General features: G+C 36.2%; 1 protein-coding gene across 1 annotated transcript in view; it reads right to left on the reverse strand.

Moving 5' to 3' along the window:
• COG5 (component of oligomeric golgi complex 5) overlaps window positions 1-21,783 on the reverse strand; it is a 238,230-nt gene that overhangs the window by 54,270 nt on the left and 162,177 nt on the right. The window contains exons 12-14 of the mRNA XM_031679789.2: window positions 16,989-17,193; window positions 6,804-6,965; window positions 4,294-4,393 (exon numbers count right to left, since the gene is read on the reverse strand). Coding sequence (XP_031535649.1) covers window positions 4,294-4,393; window positions 6,804-6,965; window positions 16,989-17,193 — 467 coding nt within the window. The remainder of the gene's footprint in view (window positions 1-4,293; window positions 4,394-6,803; window positions 6,966-16,988; window positions 17,194-21,783) is intronic.

The following is a 21,783-nucleotide window of genomic DNA, read 5'->3' on the forward strand; positions in this document are numbered from 1 at the left end:
TTTTAAAAGGAATACTTATTAATCTATTTGTCTATAATTTTGTTATTATAATAGTTTATAAACCTATATATTATCAAGGTACCACAATAAATTCCTTATACACTAATATTTTAATTTCCTTTGCGGGGGGCAGGTAATTAGGTTTACTTATTGATTTATTTTTAGAGGAGGTATTGGGGATTGAACCCAGGACTGTGTGCATGCTAAGCCTGTGCTTTACCACTTGAGCTATACCCTTCCCCCTTAATTTCCTTTTAACATACAGAGAACAAAGAAAATATTGATTCAAACTTGTGATAGCGAGGTCTAGTGACATTTTCTACTAAAGGTCACATTTCAAAACAATATGAACTACCAATATATCACCATTAAATAAACAATTTGTTCAGTTTAATGATAAAATATTATGATAAATACATCTATAGGTGTTATGTGTATTTGGAACATAAAATTCTACTTAGTAAGTTAATTATAACTTCACAATTGTCGTCAAGACAAATGAATAACTTTTAAATGAAGAGAGTCGTAAAAAACACTGATCTCATTTTCACAAAAGAGCATCTTGGAAGCCGGCATTAACATGACACACACTAAATTAAATACATGTTAAAGGATGTAAACCGTATGACTTACAACTCACATGTGAGCATTCAAGGGTGAATCCCTGTTATCTCTAAATTAAACAATTCAATCATCTAAATATCTGCTACAGTCTGCATGTTTGTACCCCCGCCAATTCATATGTTGAAACCTAATGCCCAAGGTGATAGTACTATTTTTAGGAGGTGGGGCCTCTGAGAGGTGATTAGGTCATAAGGGCAGAGCGCTCATGAGTGGGATCAGTGCCCTTATTAAGGAGTCTTGAAAAGCCCTCTTACCCCTCCCACCTGTGAGCTTACAGAAATAAGATAGCCATCTATGAACCACGAAAGGGGCTCTCACCAAATACTGAATCTGCTGATTCCTTGATCTTGGAATTCCCAGCCTCCAGAACTGTGAGAAATAAATTGTTTATAAGCCACAGAGTTTATGGCATTTTGTTATAGTAGCCTGAATGGACTAAGCCTATCCACTAAGAACAAAAAGGGAAATGGTTCATAAATATACTATACATGGATTAAGACAGTAGATATAGATCTCTATGACATACTGTAAAGTGATTAAGTAAATCACAAAACAGTATGTATAGCACTATACTGCTTATCTTCAGTAGAAAAGAAAGGTGCACTGTTGTGATACAAGAGAGTTTTAAAGCTTGGTCTGGACTCAAATCTGAGTCTGAATGCTAGTTTCAAGATTTAATAGCTGGGATTGTACTTTTAGCAATCTGTCTTGGGCAGGCTTTCTCAACCTCAATTTCCACATTTTGTAGTGGCAGATACTGATACTTCCATCTCAAAGGTTGTTGCGAAGTAAATGAGATCATACACTTTAAACGCTTGGCACAATCCCAGCCAGTGCAGATGCATAATAATGGTTGTTATTTTTATGGCCCTACCCTAACCTTAAGAAAAGAATTCGCTGGTACCATTTAAGAGTCAAGAAAAAGGATTTAAGGATTTGCCCCTATAGGGCTTTAGGCTTATATGACACATAACTTTGGTGGTTAGTAACAGAGAAGACTTCAAAAAAAGTAATACATGTGTACTGATAAAATTTTAGATTATTATAAGCAAATATGTGTACTATGTATAATTCACATATGTTATATTCTACTAGAGCCTAAAACATTAAAATAGTAAGGCTGAAAAGAAGCAACATATTGCTTTTGTAGGCATATGAAAGAATATTTCTGAATACACACAGTGAGTTTAGATGACCATAAAGATGGTCCATGGAAAGGATCAACCTGAAAACTCTTTTTATGATCCTTTCTCCTGATGTGAATTAAAGCTATAATTAAGCATGATAAAATGTTCTCATAGCCAAGAAACTTCCACAAGTAACGTTTAGGAAAATAAACTTAGGATTCTGGAAAGCTGCTCCATTTCAAGTTTTGTATTTTCAAGTCATCCTTTCTGAAAGTATATTGTCTTTAAAATTCTAACTTTCCTTTACCTCACTGCTTAAACATTCATAAGTGATCTGATTTCTGTCACTTTTCAACCTTGTGGACCTGAGGCTTAAGTATTTCATCTATAAAAAGAATTATCCATTTATAGACTTCATTATACCAAATTTCAAGGCAACATTTCCACCTACAAATAGAGTAGATATTCTACTTTAAAATCTGTTTTAACCTTTCTCCCACTGAAGATTTAATATTTGGCTATTCTCCTATAAATATTTTCAGTGAAGTAATTATAAAAGAGGAATATGGCAAGATCAAAGACCAAAACTTGTCAAATTTAAAAACAAAGAGGAGTGGCACAAATAGTGTTATTAATAGCCAAGAAATGAGAGATGAACATTATTGTTTGTCATTAATCAGTAATACTTTTTTAAAAAGCATATGATGCTCTTTGTACTCTTATTCTTTAAACACTAAAATGAAAGTAGAAAAGTAAAAACTACTTAAAAAAAAAAGAAAAATCTACTTGAAAAAAATTTAAGTCGGTGACTTTGTCACTGTAGATTTGGTAGGCCTCAGTAATTTAGGGTCACAGACTATTTGCCCAACAAATATTAATTCAATCAAATGTTTATTGGTATATTTTGTCAAAGCCTTTTGCTGTTACTGCCTTAACTAAAGTTACATGTTACATCCACCACTGTCCATTGTCTGACACAGAGACGTGAAATACTTTCCGTACATATGCTGGCTTTTCCTTATAATGTTCTCTTCAGGTGGGACCATCTTCTAAGGATATTGTTTTCCTGACACTTTCAGTAATTACACTGAACTCTATTGGGTATAATACCAAATTTCATTTATAGCAAGAAACCATGTTTTTAAAAGTAATAAATATCAAAATAAAGCTTCTATTAAAAAAGTTTGAGAGAAAAATTAGTCATCTAATTACCTACAAAGCGCTTGCTTCACTGGTCTCTGCAGGGCCAGTTTTCAATAAACAAATTTTTAAAAAAGATGCTTCTAAATTATTTGTCAAGGCTGCAAAAATAATTGAATAGAAAATAGCACCACATTAATATGCAAATAAAAATGGAGCCATCCATTGGAACTGAAAGCAGGAAGCCTCATGATATGACTGTTACCACCAAGGATCATTTTATGCAAATTTTTTCAATTTGTTACCAACCTACCCTAAAAGTTATTCCAGGACCAGCTGGAACTACTAGGAAACAGGCAAAACCAGATTACAGCTGACTCTTGAACAACACGGGTCTGAACTGCAAGCGTCCGTATACATACAACTTTTTCTCAACAGTAAACAGTACAGTACTACACGATCCACAGTTGGCTGAATCCACCTGTGCAGGAGGGATGGAAGGAGAAAGCACGAATACGGAGGGCCAACTATAAATTATACACAGATTTTTGACTGCAGGGAGGGTAGGTCTCCCTAACCCTCAAGTTGTTCAAGGGTCAAATGCACCTCATCTTATGATGTTTCAATTAAGAGCAGTCTGAGAGGCTAAACCAAAACCAAAACATGGTTGGTTACCCCTACAATGACAGTAGATCAGATTTTGGCACATTCCCTAAAATTAGTCCATCAATGACAGTTAAAGATATACTAAAGCCTTATTCCTTGGATTTCAGTTAGCATACATATATAGCAATCAAATATGTATGTTTAACTTTAAAATATTAATATAGAGAATTAAGATTATGATTCAGTCATGTAGCTATTAAATATATGCAAACAGCTGTTTCAAATAGAGTAATTTTGGAGTTAAACCCCCAGGGTCCATGGTTAGAATCTTTAGTAAGTAAATCCACATTTTTCTATTACAATTTTAAGCATTCACTTCCTGCAATCATTTTCTAACGGTTCAAGTCAATTTCACACTAAGCAATAGCACATGAATGATATCTGGGGTGAGTGGTCACATGAGAGAGGAAATTTGATCAATTTGAAATAACTATACTTAAGTGTGTGTGTGTGTGTGTGTATATATATATATATATATAAAGTGGAACATGCATTTTTTAAAAAGTCTTATAAAACCTGCCTGCATTCTGAAAATATAACAATGGTAGGAGGGCCATTTTTTAATAGATGTAATCTTTTTTTACTGGTTTAAACTTATAAGAAAGTTTCAAAATTTCACTGTAAAATTTTCCAATAAATTAATACTGTCAATTCAATATTTATAGTCAGTCAAGTATTGTATAGTTCGTGATTTTAAACAAAATTATGAAAGTTTACAGAAGAGAGTATCACTTACCAGCTGTTCTGATTTTACACCATACAACTGGATGGTCTTTGCCACGTTTTTTGACACCGCTAATGTGAGGTTTACATCAACAGCAGCTACATTCAGTTCACTGCAGAACACACAAACAGACTTTAATTATTAGCAACATAGTTCACCAATAAAGTAAAGAACAACATATAAACCTACACCCAATAAACAAAGTGGTGATTCTTTTTATAGATTTCACTGATTCCTTCTAAGAATTGACTGCATTGTTTCATTTTCCCTCCTAAATTCAGCATTAGAAAAAAGTGCTCTGAAATAGTTTGGTTAATGACCAATTTCTCATTAATAAAAGCATGTCATGTGTGGGTTAAGGCTGTGATTAAGAGAGCAAATTGTGTACAGATTTTTAAAGTAGCACTTTTGTTAATACTGATAAGTGCAATTAGAGACACTGCATATCACAGACATCTGCAAGGAAATGTCAGCTTTTGAATGGAAATGATGACCTGGGAAGGACATAAGCTAAAAATATAAATTACATGATACATAGAGGTACTCAGTTTCTGCAGAAATTATGCCAATTCGTGCTTATTTTGATAGAGTAGCTTTTTAAATACATCAAAAGCAAAACAGAGATTTAATTTGAAATTTGAAAAATCTGAATTGTTCAAGCATTTCTTTGTCATGCTTATTTTCAACTTTAACACTGGATTAATTAGGACGTTTGAGCTGATTGCAAAAAAAAATAAAATGTTTTACAAAGACCACCGAAAGTATACTAGGAGTTAAAAATTGCATGAAAACCCATATATACAGCTCTGATTTTGATACAGATTGTGTTGAAGCTGTGGATCAGCTGGCGGAGTGTTGCCATTTTAACAATATTGGGTTTTCCAGTCTATGAACATGAGGTATCTTTTGATTTATTTGGGTACTCTTTAATTTGTGTCAACAATGTTTTGTAGTTTTCAGTGTACAAATCTTGCACTTTCTAAAAAATTTATTTTAAAATACTATATTCATTTTGATGCTATGATAAATGGCCTTGTTTTCTTAATTTCATTTTTACATTCTTCACTGCTGGTGCATAGCAATACAATTGATTTTGCAAGTGATCTCATATCCTGCTATGTTGCTGAAATTGTTTATTAATTCTAATTAGTTTATTGCACATGCTTATTATTTTTTAAACTGGCATTTTGGACAGAGTATTATGGACCTGTTTAAATAGTCATCAACCAAAAAAACACTTAATCTCAAAAAAAAAAAAGAAAACCCATATACAAGTAGAAAGCAAGAAAAGTAATTACTGTCTCTGAAGTAGCAGAATAAATCTTGGCACTTATCAGATTCTCTTTATGAAGAAAGTGAAGGACTTTGAAACAACACTAGTGCATAGGATGTGTGACAAAAATGCCCTTTCATATAACAGTGAGACACAATTTATAATGTTCACTTTGACATTCTATTAAACAATGGAATAAGTATGCTTCTTCAAGTTCCACATTCTAATTGATTATAGTGTTGTCAAGCTGCACAGGGGAATGGGAGAAATACCTCTTTAACATTTATTTCCATAAACAGGTCAAAGAGATCAAGTTGAATCCAGGACTGTTTTTGTCACTACCATACTAAACAGATAGTGGAGACATTAGGGTAAAAAAATCTAGAGTCAGGGCACTGGAAAGTCCAGATAACTGTGGAGGGATTTAGGATCGAGATGCTGGGCAATCCAGACACTGCATAGTTGTGTTTGCAGCTGGAGACATGCTTATGTATATTACCCTGTGGCTCTCACGTGCCTCAGAATCAGCATTTTCAAATTTGTGATCTAACAGAATCTAGACTTGGTCCTCTATTGCCTAACTACTATTTTTACTCCTCAAAATGTTCACATATAAATGTATAGACTTCCTGTTACGACACCGTGTTGGCTATGACAGGAACTGAGATAGTCATTAACTGCAGATTAACCCGGGTAGCTGAGAAGTGTCTAAAGGCAACAGTACAACTACACTGTCTGCAAGCATCCAGGTGGCACCTCTGCCAGGATACCTTCCCTTTGGAGAGTTTTAAAAGTTGTCACATTCACTTAGAAAGCTTAAAATAGCAAACATGAGGAGGCTAATCAGGATTATAATCCTTCTATGCTCTGAAGTACTTTCTGGGTTTAAGATGAAAAACCCCATTAATCTCTGTAATTTGTAAAACTATTTTTCTCATTTGTAAAATTATTTTTATACCTACTTTCCAGTGTAATATTAGAAATCGACTACGGCATAAAGAATTAGGCTGGTTTACTTTGTATCCCTGACAAGATACAGAATAATTATAATTGCCTATTTTTAGACTGTATTTAAATGGTCTTAATTGTAATCTCCAGTACTTACATGTGCACTCATTCACCACAGACTCTTGATTCAATTGCCAGACTAATTACTTAAACAGTCTGAGATAAAAACGTACTGTCATCATACATCACTAACAAACGTGGCAGGGATTTTACTGCATACGATTATATAAAAAATACATACCTTGTTATAGTCTTAATGATACCTTCAAGTTCATCAGCAGAAGGAGGATTACGACCACCAGGGGGAAAAACCAAGTTGATGGGATCAAAGAGTCGAGATAAAGATTTTGATAGATAAGCAGCCTCATAGGGTTGCAGCGAGTCTTTCAAAGCCTTTTCTGGACTGTGGGAGTAAAAAAAAAAAATGAACTTAAAATATATAAAACTAAATGCTATTGTATTAGGTTGTAAATGCCTTTCTTTTCTTTTTTGGGGGGGAGTGGTTATTTATTTTTAATTTTTTTTAATGGCGGTATTGGGGGTTGAACCCAGGACCTCCTATATGCTAAGCACACAGTCCACTGCTGAGCTACACCCTCCTCACCTTGTAAATGCCTTTCTTAAAAACATATTTCCTATGTAAAATGTAATTGTATTGAAGAAAATTTAAAAATCTGTTTAAAATTGTATATATGGAGGGGGGGTATCTGTGGTAGAGTGTATACTAAGCATGCACAGTCTTGGGTTTAATTCCCAGGACCTCCGTTAAAACAACAAACAAACGAACATTTAAAAAAGTATATATACATGTATAAATATTTTTCATAATTACACATTTATTAAGGACTAAACTTTTTAATTTATACATAAATCCTAGGTATAAATGTACTGTAATATGCACCAGTACCCACTGTAGTAAATCGGTCACTTGAAACTAAAAGAGTAACATTAATTCTAATGGGGCACGCCTTCACAGAGCACACAAGGCAACTCTGCAGAGACCTGTTCTCACTAGCTCAACCCTCTTCACCCACAGCTGCCCTCTCATAGGCTCAGTGTCTGAGAGGGAAGTGCGAAGGTATAGGTTTTTATCAACCTTCTAATGTTAAACTGTTACTATCAAGAATGAGGACAAAATAAAAAGTATTTGTCAAAGTCGTACAACCACATAAATACTCCCAACTGGAGTTCTAAGCTAATTAAGTTTTACAGCGTTCTTCACAAGCTAGAATTCAGCCTTAAGACACTTCTTTCCATCTTAGTCCTCCCACGTCTTCAATTATTTGCGTTGCTTTTTATTTAGCAGTCCATCTATTAGACCTTACATTTTACCTTTGACAATTGCTATCAAGTATCTATAACCAATTTTTCTTTATGCTTTCTTACTCCTATAGTTAACTCTGCATCTTCTCACATCACTCCTGTTTATGATTCTTCTTACCAGTCCTTCCACTGTCTTAAAAACAAACAAAAATCCCTCCTCCTAAATGTTAATCTTGAAAACACCTGACCTGCTCCTTCATGTATAGGAAATCTGGCTTTCTCCATTTCCACACTTCCTGGTCAACCGACGAGACCTGGAGGTCAGAACACTCTTGGCTCCTACATTATAATTCCAGTTATCTCTTACCACTTTCTCATTCAGTAAATATTTCACTCAACACATAGTTCCTGAGAATACTGTACCAGGCCCTTGTTAAGTGCTAGGAAGGCAGAGATTAAAATTGCTTTACAGTCTAGGGAAGAAATGTGCAGGTGAAGTGCTGACTATAACAACTTCTACAGTGGATGCAGATAGAAAGACCACAGAGGGAACAGGAAAAACTAGCGTTTCAATCTGTCTGAGTCAGTCCCCTACTAAAGTCCACGCCGGCTATTTAAATGTTTCCCCTGTTTGTGCTCCTGTCATTTACTGACCTTAAGAAGCCTCTTCCCTCTTCTGCATAAATTTCAGCACTAAATTATAAGCACTAATATTCTTCCTGTTCTCCAAGTCTGCTGTAAGGATCTTTGGTGATTACAATGTCAAAACAGACAACTTTTCTACTACGTGTTCTGTATTAGAAGTCTATGTTTATTTTATAGTTTTACCATGGAGCTTCCATATTTGAGTCATCATTCTGAACTGCTCCACCTCTAAGATCTACAAGCTTGAAGACAACTTTCCACACCGATTTGCCCCTAGTTCCTTCCCTCCTACAAATACTATTAAATTTCTACATTTTGCCAAGTACTTCCTAGATGCAGGAAATGCAGCAATCAAAGCCGGTTAAAAAAAATTCTCTGCCCTCTTCAAGTTTATATGTTTATGAGACACACACACACAAAATTAAAAATTTTAAATGAGTTAAATATGGAATACAACGGAGAACAACAAATTCTAAGAGAAAAATGAAGCGTGAAAGGCAGAGAACTTTTTCTATGCAATTTTAGATAGGACAAGGCACAGGAAGGCTTCCTGAGAGGATCTGAGGGAAAAGAGGGAGCAAGTGAAACAGGTTTCCAGGGTAGGCACTTTCTGTGAGAGAACAGCAAGTGCAAAGGCCCTGAGAAGGGACCCTCCCTGGCTGTGTCTGCCAAAAAGTTAAGAGGAGCAGAGCACTGAAGGGGTAGAAGTACAAGATGAAAACACATGGAATAAATCATGCTGGATTTTGTCTATCAGTGAAAGTGCTATTTTACTCAAAAGAACTTGCTCTCTTGACCTCACTGTGATCAGTGCTAGGGACCCCTTTCCTATATGCATCCCCCATCAGCCCACCAGGTCTCATGTCCTCTATCCACAGCTGACCATTTCAAGGTGTTCTTGTTAGCATCCTAATTTTTCTAATTTACCTTCATTTCAAAGCTCTTACTAAGAAAATCTCATTTAGATGGTCTCTACGTCTGTCACTAAGCTGCCCAAGTATTGCAGAGAAAAAGTTGTTTATATTGAACACGTATACAAATCCCTTAACTTCAAGAGATCTGAAGTTCAAGGCATTAAAATTCTACCTTTGCAGCCCTCTTCACTCTCTATAGGTGATCATTTGCCTCTACTTTCCACTAAGACCAAAACCAGTGGCAGTGACCTTAGTCAACCTGGCACTTCTCAAGGGTTTTTTTTTTTCCTCTGTAACTTCATCTACCCTCTGTAGCTTTATTTCTTTCTTCATATCAAAACCTCACAGGAGAAGTGAACCTAGCTCCTTCTTTCCTCTTCTCTCTTGTTAAAAAAACTGCTTCACTGAGATTTAACTTACATTCAGTTCAACCATTTAGAGTGTGTGATTCTCTGGTTTTCGGCATATTCACAGGTATGCACAACCATCACTATGTTTATCTTTGAACACTTCGATCACCTCCAAAAGAACCCTCATACCCTTTAGCTTTCACCCTCTGCCCCCTCACCCCACCCCCAGCCCTACACAAACACTAATATGCTTTATATCTCTATAGATTTTGCTATTTTTGACTTCCATATGAATAGTATCATACAGTGTACGGGTTTTCTTTCACTTAGCATAATTTTTTTCAAGGTTCAGTCATGTTGTAACATGTGTCCGTACTTCATTCCTTTTTGTCTGAATTGTATTCCACCGTGTGGATGCACATTTGATTATTCATTTGTCTCCTGATGGACATTTGAGTTGCTTCTATTTTTTGGCTGCTATGAATGTTGCTATGAACAGTTGTGTACAAATATGTGAGTGAACATATTTTAAAATTTTGTTTAATACATTTAATTTTTATTGTGATAAAATATACATAACACGTGGGTATTGTGCACAAAAAGGAAGCGCCCACGTACTGATCTCAGCTGTGTGAGGCAGAGCCTCAGCTAACTAGCAGCCAGGGGCAGGAGGAGAGATGCTGCAGCTCGGCTCCTCTTATGGAAGCAGCCCTCCAGTGCGGACCAAGGGAGGGAGGGAGCCTTGGTTCTGGGCTGCCCCGGGCTAGAGCAGAGTCCACGCCTTGCTGAGCTGGGAAGAGGGAGGGAGGAAACAACAGTCCTGGTTCTAATGTCACAGGCTCTTATGGAATTCTTTCTGCCAAATTTTCATAATTTTCTGAGTAGATTTTTTCATTTGCTGTTTGCTTTTAAAACCACTTTCAGAGGCTTTAAATCAGTTTTTATAGTTTTCACCAGGCTCACTGGGGAGTGGCTGAGAGAGTAAGGACTACTGTCACCCTAGAAGTCAGTCTTCTCCCATTCTGTCTTTAATCAATTCTAATAATGCTTTTGTATCTACCATTCCACGTCTACGTCCTGAACAACCTTATTTTGCTATATCAAGAGGTCAATTCTCAGTTCTAAGCTTCTTCAACTTTTCAATAGCCTGTGACACAGTTAACTATTCCTCCTCCAACTTAATGAGCTCATTCCTTGGGGTTGCAGACAACTTTGAGTTTTCCTCTTCTTTCTCCATATTTTTGTCTTAGGCTTGCTGGCCGCCTCTCCTCTGCATAATCTATTAATATTGGAGCGCCTAACTAGGGCCGAGGGCCCTTTCTCTTCATATCTATCTTCCCTGTGGAATCTCCTCCAGTGCCATGATTTCCACAGATCTGCACAGTGATGACTCTCAGCTATCTTTTTCTAGCCCTGATTCATACTCAACTACCTTTGCAACAACTCTATTAAAACATTATTTGCAAATTCAGTTCAATAGTTTCAAAAGAAAAACCTTAAATCAGCACTGCTCCATAAATGGAATGATGCCTTCCAGTCATTACAGTCTGCTGCCAACCTGTCCAAGCTTATCCTTGATCCTTCTCCTCCTCTCAAATCCAATCTATCAGCAAGTTCTACTGACTTGCCCTCTGAACTGTATCTTGAATCACTGGACCAGTTCTTACCATCTCATCCACTCATCCTACTTCAAGTCATTACCATTTCTTGCCTGCATAAACATAGCCCCCATTTCCCACTTCTCTCTCCCTGTGGTGAGCCTCCCCCTTAGTTGTCCACACAGAAGCTGGGGTGCTCATTTTAAAATGTTTATCAGTTCGTATCATTCCTCTGTTTAAAAGCAATGGTTAACACTGTTTTGAATAAACTCCAAACTCCCTATCATGGTGTAAAAGCCCTCCATGATCTTACATTTCCCTTCCTCTCTGACCCAATTTTATACCCTCCCCTTTTCCTCATTCATTGTGTTCCAGCTTTTTATTCATCGACCTCCCCACCTTAATTTTTGCAGATTTTAAATATGCTGTTCTCTTTGCCTGCAAAAATATTACTCCAAATCTTCCGTGGTTCATTTCTTCACATTATTTAGACCTAAGATCAAACGTTACCGTCTCACTACAAAAGACACTCTATCATATTATCTTGTTTTTTTTAAACATTTTTTATTGATTTATAATCATTTTACAATGTTGTGTCAAATTCCAGTATTCAGCACAATTTTTCAGTCATTCATGGACATATACACACTCATTGTCACATTTTTTTCTCTGTGATTTATCATAACATTTTGTGTATATTTCCCTGTGCTATACAGTGTAATCTTGTTTATCTATTCTACAATTTTGAAATCCCAGTCTATCCCTTCCCACCCTCTACCCCCCCACCCCCGGTAACCACAAGTCTGTATTCTCTGTCCATGAGTCTATTTCTGTCCTGTATTTATGCTTTGTTTTTGTTTGTTTGTTTGTTTGTTTTTGTTTTTTAGATTCCACATATGAGCGATCTTATATGGTATTTTTCTTTCTCTTTCTGGCTTACTTCACTTAGAATGACATTCTCCAGGAACATCCATGTTGCCGCAAATGGCATTATGTTGTCGGTTTTTATGGCTGAGTAGTATTCCATTGTATAAATATACCACCTCTTCTTTATCCAGTCACCTGTTGATGGACATTTAGGCTGTTTCCATGTTTTGGCTATTGTAAATAGTGCTGCTATGAACATTGGAGTGCAGGTGTCATCCTGAAGTAGATTTCCTTCTGGGTACAAGCCCAGGAGTGGGATTCCTGGGTCATATGGTAAGTCTATTCCTAGTCTTTTGAGGAATCTCCACACTGTTTTCCATAGTGGCTGCACCAAACTGCATTCCCACCAGCAGTGTAGGAGGGTTCCCCTTTCTCCACAGCCTCTCCAGCATTTGTCATTTGTGGATTTTTGAATGACGGCCATTCTGACTGGTGTGAGGTGATACCTCATTGTAGTTTTGATTTGCATTTCTCTGATAATTAGTGATATTGAGCATTTTTTCATGTGCCTATGGATCATTTGTATGTCTTCCTTGGAGAATTGCTTGTTTAGGTCTTCTGCCCATTTTTGGATTGGGTTGTTTATTTTTTTCTTATTGAGTCGTATGAGCTGCTTATATATTTTGGAGATCAAGCCTTTGTCGGTTTCACTTGCAAAAATTTTCTCCCATTCCGTAGGTTTTCTTCTTGTTTTATTTCTGGTTTCCTTTGTTCTGCAGAAGCTTGTAAGTTTCATTAGGTCCCATTTGTTTATTCTTGCTTTTATTTCTTCTAGGAGAACATTTTTGAAATGTATGTCAGATAATGTTTTGCCTATGTTTTCCTCTAGGAGGTTTATTGTATCTTGTCTTATGTTTAAGTCTTTAATCCATTTTGAGTTGATTTTTGTATATGGTGTAAGGGTGTGTTCTAGCTTCATTGTTTTACATGCTGCTGTCCAGTTTTCCCAGCACCATTTGCTGAAGAGACTGTCTTTATTCCATTGTATATTCTTGCCTCCTTTGTCGAAGATGAGTTGACCAAAGGTTTGTGGGTTCATTTCTGAGCTCTCTATTCTGTTCCATTGGTCCATATGTCTGTTTTGGTACCAATACCATGCTGTCTCGATGACTGTGGCTCTATAGTATTGTCTGAAGTCTGGGAGAGTTATTCCTCCAGCCTTTCTTTCTCTTCAGTAATGCTTTAGCAATTCTAGGTCTTTGATGGTTCCATATAAATTTTATTATGATTTGTTCTAGTTCTGTGAAATATGTCCTGGGTAATTGGATAGGGATTGCATTAAATCTGTAGATTGCCTTGGTCAGTGTGACCATTTTAACAATATTGATTCTTCCAATCCAAGAGCATGGAATATCTTTCCATTTTTTAAATTCTTCTTTAATTTCCTTCATCAATGGTTTATAGTTTTCTGTGTATAATTCTTTCACCTCCTTGGTTAGATTTATTCCCAGATATTTTATTACTTTGGGTGCTATTTTAAAGGGGACTGTTTCTTTACTTTCTTTTTCTGTTGATTTATCGTTAGTGTAAAGAAATGCAACTGATTTTTGAACATTAATTTTGTAACCTGCTACCTTGCTGAATTCTTCAATCAGCGCTAGTAGCTTTTGTGTGGACCTTTTAGGGTTTTCTATATATAGTAACATGTCGTCAGCATATAATGACACTTTTACCTCTTCTTTTCCAATTTGGATCCCTTTTATTTCTTTCTCTTGCCTGATTGCTGTGGCTAGGACTTCCAGGACTATGTTGAATAGGAGTGGTGATAGTGGGCATCCTTGTCTTGTCCCAGATTTTAGTGGGAACCTTTTGAGTTTTTCACCGTTGAGAACTATGCTGGCTGTAGGTTTGTCATATATAGCTTTTATTATGTTGAGATATGTTCCCTCTATACCCACTTTGGCGAGAGTTTTTTATCATAAATGGGTGTTGAATTTTATCAAATGCTTTTTCTGCATCGATTGAGATGATCATGTGGTTTTTGTCCTTTCTCTTGTTGATGTGATGTATTACACTGATTGATTTGCGTATGTTGAACCAGCCTTGTGTCCCTGGGATGAACCCCACTTGGTCATGATGTATAATCTTTTTTTTTTTTTTGATGTATAATCTTTTTTATGTGTTGTTGGATTCTATTTGCTAAATTTTTGGTGAGGATTTTGGCGTCTATGTTCATCAGTGATATTGGCCTATAATTCTCTTTTTTTGTAGTGTCTTTGCCTGGTTTTGGTATCAGGGTGATGGTGGCTTCATAGAATGAGTTTGGGAGTATTCCCTCCTTTTCAATCGTCTGGAAGAGTTTGAGAAGGACTGGTATGAGTTCTTCTTTGTATGTTTGGTAGAATTCCCCGGTGAAGCCATCCGGTCCTGGACTTTTATTTGTAGGGAGGTTTTTAATTGCTATTTCTATTTCCTTTCTAGTGATCGGATTGTTCAAGTGTTCAGTTTCTTCTTGATTCAGTCTCTATTTCCAGAAACTTGTCCATCTCCTCTAGGTTATCCAGTTTGGTTCCATATAGTTTTTCATAATATTCTTGTATGATATTCTGTATTTCTATTTTGTTTGTTGTAATTTCTCCATTTTCCTTTCTTCTTTTGCTAATTTGTGCTCTCTCTTTTTTCTTCTTTGTGAGTTTGGCCAGAGGTTTGTCGATTTTATTTACTTTTTCAAAAAACCAGCTTTTGGTTTGGTTGATTTTTTCTATGGTCTTGTTAATCTCTATTGTATTTAATTCCTCTCTGATCTTTATTATTTCCTTCCTTCTGCTGCTTTTTGGGGCTTTTTGTTCTTCTTTTTCTAATTGATTCAGGTGGTGGGTTAACTTGTTTATTTGAGATTGTTCTTCTTTTTCATATTATCTTGTTTTATTCTCTTCATAGCACTAACGGCTCTCAAAAATTTAGCATGAATACCCAATGATGAAAAATGCTAACCTGGTTATCTGTGCCTTGATTCTATTCTAATTCTTCTAAGGCCTTGTTCCATTCATTACCTGTTTTCTTTCTTGTATCTCCTATCTCTTCCTCTCTCCACTGGCTACTTCTAGCTATAAACAATCTCAATTCTTCCTCTATTGTTAAAAACAGCAACAACAACAAAAACCTTTCCTATGGATCAGCTAACATGGTCAAATTTATGTTTTCTTCTTTGCCTCACTTCTCAAAAGAACCTATAAAATCTACTATAACAAACTATAAGGTTCTAAAGTATAGCACACAGGGAACTACATTCAGTATCTTGTAATATTCTATAATAAAAAAGAATATGAAAAAGAATATATAAATGTATAACTGTGTTACTCTCCTATATACCAGAAACTTACACAAAACTGTAAGTAAACTATACTTCAATACAAAAAATTTAAAAATGAAACCTATTGTATTTGTTTCCTTATTACCCTTATTTTTGACTTTCTAGAATATAAGTCATACCTCCTCTTCTCCACCAACTACTTTACTGAAGCTAGTCTCCCAAGGGTGACAATGTCTCACTAGTCAAAACACAGTAGTTTTTTTTTTTCATTCTGAATTTTTCCTCTACATTGAATTTACTGCCTTTCTCCCTACCCTTACAAGTTACATATACTCATTTTAAATCAAAGCAGAAAATACAAAATAAAAACTCCACCTCCTAGAAGTAACACACTATTACCATTTGCTATGAGTATTTCAGACCTAAGGTGCAAGTATATGAATTTAAAAATGAAACAGCCAAAAACAGAATGATACTATATATGCTATTTTATATACTTGTAGGTTCAGTCCTCTTGTCTCCTCTTCCATGAGTCCTTACCGAATCTCCATGTTTAGCATGAAAGAGTAACTGACGAGAACAGTCTCATTCTATCATTCCATCCTACCCTCATGCCACTAACTTTGCCAGTCAAAACTAGTACATCCTGTATCTTAGCAGACAGAACTTCTTACTACAGTAGATACAATTCAACTATAAGTATTTAGAAAGAAAAAAGCTGAAAGAGAAACAAACGTTAAAACAGCATTCATAAACCTACCCAACATTTTTCTTACAAGGTAGTTGATAAGGATTTGCTGTTACTGAGTCAGTTTCATCACAATAAATATGACTCTAGTGTTTAAAGAAGGTGTGCAAACCAGTCAGTTGATTTGGTGCTCCAACAGAAATCTGAAAACAATACTCTTTCTCAATGTGGGGGAAAAGCTGGCCAATTTAAACTTCCTGAGATGGTACAGTAGTTTTCAATGTGGCTCTTAAATATGGCTACATATGCTGTACTTCACTAATGATCAAACAGATCTGCAGGTTTATTGCAACTCTACTTAGTATTTTCCCATGAGACTGAGAACCGATCCCAGCATAAGACGTATTTTCGCTGTAATTCCTCAACACACTAGTTCCTTCGATATCATATTTATGCCAGTGGTTGATCAGTAACAGTGCCATGTGATGTAGTTACAGGTATCCTAAAATATCAGTTAAAAGATAATAACTACACATGCTCATCTCTTAGCTTCTATTCACCTTGCTTGGTGTTAGACTTTGAAACGAATTCTAGTTGGGAACCAGGTTGCCAACTTAGGATAAAGTTTGACTTCTTCAGTTAAAAGTGTTGTGAAGTCTTTCAAGGTAAACAAATAAATAATAATCATTAGAATGTTGAGAAGATTAGCATTTTCCCACTTTCTAACTTACAATAAAAATAAAACACAAAATCCTTAACATGCCAACAAATAAGTTAAACAAACATACTCATAATCTGGCTTTTTGGGTAAAAATCCATCTTGTGTATCATCTTCCATGTAGTGCATGTCAGCATACAGGTCTGTAGTTCCACTTGAATTAAATGTTCCTTGAATACTTTGGCTGTATTGTTGAAGACGCTTCCATAAGTCATTATAAAGACGCAACAATTTAGGGTATTCTCCTTCAAATGCCTGCTTCAAAAACATAGAAGCTGCCAAGCAAAACAGTAACTTGAATTACCTTCATGATAAAATAATAAAAAGAAGCAAAAAAAAATTTCTTTTGTACATGAAGATGGTGCTACAAATAGCATTTGCTATAGGACAAACCAAAGATGTATTCTAATAAAGCCTTTTGAGATAATGCTAGTAACAGTAATCTTCCTTCCTATCTAATGTATTTGATATGTGGACCATATTTCCAAAATTTAATATAAAAGGAAATAGACAAATTGATAACTACAGCTGAAGATTTTAATTCTCCCAATAAATGATAAAATAAGTCCAGAGAAAATCAGTAAGCATATAAAAAAACCTAAACACCACAACTCAAAATTTACTTAATTGATATTTATAGAATATTTCATCCAAAACAGCAATGTAGCCATTATTTTCAAGTACACATGAAACATTTATGAAGATTGATAATTTCTGACGTCAAGAAACAGTCTGAGTAGATTTAAAAGGTTTCAAGTCATACAAAGTATGTTCTCTAATCAAAATAGTTTTAGATGAGAAATCAGTAACAAAGATATCTTTTAAAAATCCTGGATAAATATTCGGAAGTGGAATTGCTGGATCAGTTCTATTTTTAATTCTTTGAGGAACCTCTGTACTGTTTTCCATAGTGGCCACACATTCCCGCTAACAATGCACAGGGGTTCCCTGCTCTCCACAACCGTATCTTGTTATTTCTTATCTTTTCGATGCTAGCCATTCTAACAGGTGTGAGGTAGTATCTCATTGTGGTTTTGATTTACATTTTGCTGATTAGTGATGTTGAGCATCTTCCCATGTAGCTGTTGGCCACCTGTATGTCTTCTTTGGAAAAATGTCTGTTCAGATCCTCTGCCCATTTTTTAACTGGACAGTTTACTTTTTTTTGTTATTGAGTTATATAAGTCCTACATATATTTTAGATATTAACCCCTTATCAGATACATGATTCACAAATACTTTCTCCCATTTAGTAGGCTGCCCTTTCATTTTGTTGATTTCCTTGCTGTCCAGAAGCGTTTATGTTCGATGTAGTCACGCTTGTTTATTTTCCCTTTTGCTGTCTTTGCTTTTGGAGTCAAATCTCCCCCCCCCCCAAAAATCATGAGATATGACTATGTATCTGTTAGAATGGCTAAAATTTAAAAAAATCAAGTGTTGGTGAAGATAAAGGAACTGAAACTCTCATACATTGCTGGTGGAAAGGAAAAATTATATAATCATTTTGCAAGAGTCTGGCATTTTCTTAAATTGTTAAAGATGTATCTACCATATGGTGAAACCATGCCTTTTCCAGATGTTTATCCAATAGAAACTAAAGTCTATGTCCATTCAAAGACTTATATATGAATATTCAAAGCATCTTTATTTGTAATAGCCAAAAACTGGAAACAACCCAAATGTCCAAAAACAAGTGAATGCATAAACAAACTGCAGTATATCTGCACAATGGGATACTCTCCAGCAGTAAGAACGCACTACAATATGGATGAATCTAAATATAATCACGCTGCAGGAAAGACACATAAGAATCCATAATACATGCTCTATCATTCAGTTTGCACATAGTTCAAGGAAGTGTAAACTAATATATAGTGACAAAAAGCTGTTCAGAATTCACCTGGGGAAGGAAAAAGGAGACGGCAGGGAGAGAGGAATTACAAAGGGGACAAACTTTCGCGGGTGATAAATATGCCCATTGATTTTAACTGTCTTGAAAGTTTCATGGGTGTGTATATATGTCAAAACTTACCAAACTGTACACTTTAATTATGTTTAGTTTATTGTATGCCAATTATACTCTAGTAAAATCCTTTTAAAAAAAAAAACCTCAGAGAGAACATCTTTGAAATCTCCCCCTCTCCCCCACCCAACGAAGTAGCAATTCACCATGGCCCTGAGCGTCCCTACACATTCTTGCACGGTCTGTAATAATGCGAAGCCCCAGTTGCTCGTCATCCAGGCCATTTATCAGGTTTGTATTTGTAGCAAGCAATCTTGAAGGATGAGGTAACCTCGCCCTGCACACCAAAAGCAGGTTTGCTTGCTGCTTACGGCAAAAGTGGTAGACTCTCCAAGCTTACGGTTCTCACCTGTGATGCAAACTCAGCACACATACCCTTCACAGGGGCTCAAACCCTGTCTCCCCAGGAGACCTGGAGGCATGGAGAACCAACAAACAATATGCCAATGCTCACGCAGCTTGCTGGGTTGTGAGTAATATTACTTCTACTCTGACTCAGGAGTCTTAGGTCTTCCGACAGTATTCAGAAAACTTTGGGAGGCTAGCCTTTTTAAGCAAGACAAGATCTCAGATCCTTCACTGTACTTGAACTCTTCTAACCTAAACCATATTCCTTTCATTATACTCCCATAACAATCTGTTCTTGGCCTCCTTTGCATTTACCACAATTTCTAATTTTGTTTAAAGTATGCTTCCTTTAGTTGACTGTAAACTCCCTGAGGACAGGGACAATACTTATTTTCTTCAATGAGTATTTGGTATTCAGCATAGTGCCTGAAGTAGTAGAAAATAGTTCTATATAGGACAAATCATTGTGGAGTGTTTCAGATAGCCAAACTTTGACCATTTTATTTCAATAAATGTGATTAATCAGTTCTAAGCTACTTAAGTGAATATACTTCAAGCTTATAAATAAATATTGGGTGTTAAATCTTGAAGCTAAATTCTACTTTACTTTCTTTTAAACTAATTATCAAGTGTTCCCATCGATTATCTACAAACTTGATTATAATCAATATTTGATAAATATTTGTAGAACACATATTGCACACCTTAATAATCTAACAAATCACTTAGAAAATGACAGGTTATTAATTGCCAGTTACTTAGTAATTCATTACTCAGATTATGTCCTTGTGTTAGCAATTGCTTTTTTTTTTTTTTACAGTAACTAGTGATTCCAACATAGGCACTAACATGGAGATAAAACTCATCTTTATTCCCAGTACCTTGTTTCACTCTTTATAGCAATGAGCACTACAAGAAACTATTTATTAGTTTGTGTTGACTACCGTCCTCCTTTAGAATGCAAGTTTAATGAGAACAGGGGTATTATTTGACTTGTCTCTGTATTTCCTTTACCTAGAATAACACCAGGCATTGAATTATTGAATGAACAAACAAACTGCAGAAAGAATGAAGAGGGGTCTAGGTTGGAATGAAATCCTTTCCCCAGATTCTAATAGCCTAGTCTTAATTGCCTCCCTCCTCCCATTCCCCTTGGTTCAAGGCTTCAGAGGACAACCCTAACATCTGCTTTATCCCAGAGCTGCAGCTCTTGTAGTTCTTGCCTTAGTCTTGAGTAGCTGTGCTCACTCTCAGCCTGTGTGTATGCTTCTGCTACTGCATCTCCCTGTCGAAAGACTGAGTACCCTGTCTCTAGGCCACTGACGGGGGTCCTGACCAAGAATGGGCATCACTCCTTAAAACTCCCACCAACATTCAGACGACCAAACTCTGGGCAATGCAAAATCTGGAAGGTAGATTTATCCACTCAACAAATATTTGCTGATCATTTACCATATGACAAGTACTGCTGTAACCACTGCATATGCAGCGGTGAACAACATAAGCCAAGTTCCTACCCATAAGGAGCTTACACTCTAGTGAGGGATAAAAACAATAAACAAATCATTACGTATCATAATGTCAGGCAGTCTTAAGTCTCTGAAGAATAATAAAACAAGGTTAGAGAACGTATAGTGATAGGAAGTGGGATTTTATTCACTGCAGATAGGGAGGACTCTGAGTGAAGCAGAGATTGAGCCATTTGGGTACTTGGGGAAAGAATTCAGAGGGAAGAAACAGCAAAACCCAGCAGAGACCACTGCTCTTATTTTAACAACTTGACATGCTCTTTAAATATGTCGGCCTGAGAGAGTCCCCCCTTTTTAAGTACATTGCCACCTATTTCTAGTTCATTCCTTTCCTAACTGACTCAGTCCCCAATAAAAACTGTCAGTCTTGCACCTGAATCACTGTGCATTATGAAAATAGAGGCCAGTAATACACTGGGTTCGATAGGTCTTAGACAATGTTTTGTTTCATAACTGCATTAGACATCTATTACTACATAATAAACTGCTACAATATAGCTGTTTATTTTTAAAAGATACATTTATTATCTCATAGTTTCTGTGGGTCAGACATGCTGGGTTGTCTGCTTCGGGGTCTCTCACAAGGCTATAATCAGGCTGTCAGCCACTGCTGGAGTCTCATTTGAAGGCTCAACTAGGGAAGGATGTGATTCCAAGCTCATGTGGCTGTTGCCAGGATTCAGCTCCTTACAAACTGAATTGGATTGAGGGTCTCAGTTCCTAGCCTGCTTATGGCTGAAGGTCAATCTTAGTTCCCCACCAAGTGGACCTCTCCAATATGGCGGCTTATTTCATCAAAGCTTCTAATCCAGGAAGGCAACAGAGAAAGCCTGCTACCAAGATGGAAGTTTTGCTCTTATGTAACATAATCACATAAGGGACACCCTCTTTGCATGTTCTATAGGTTAGAAGCAAGTTGTACCCACACTCACGGGGAAGAAATTAGACAAGGACGTAAATACAGA

The sequence above is a fragment of the Vicugna pacos genome, chromosome 7 (assembly GCF_048564905.1).
Source record: "Vicugna pacos chromosome 7, VicPac4, whole genome shotgun sequence".
Taxonomy (NCBI): Eukaryota; Metazoa; Chordata; class Mammalia; order Artiodactyla; family Camelidae; genus Vicugna; species Vicugna pacos.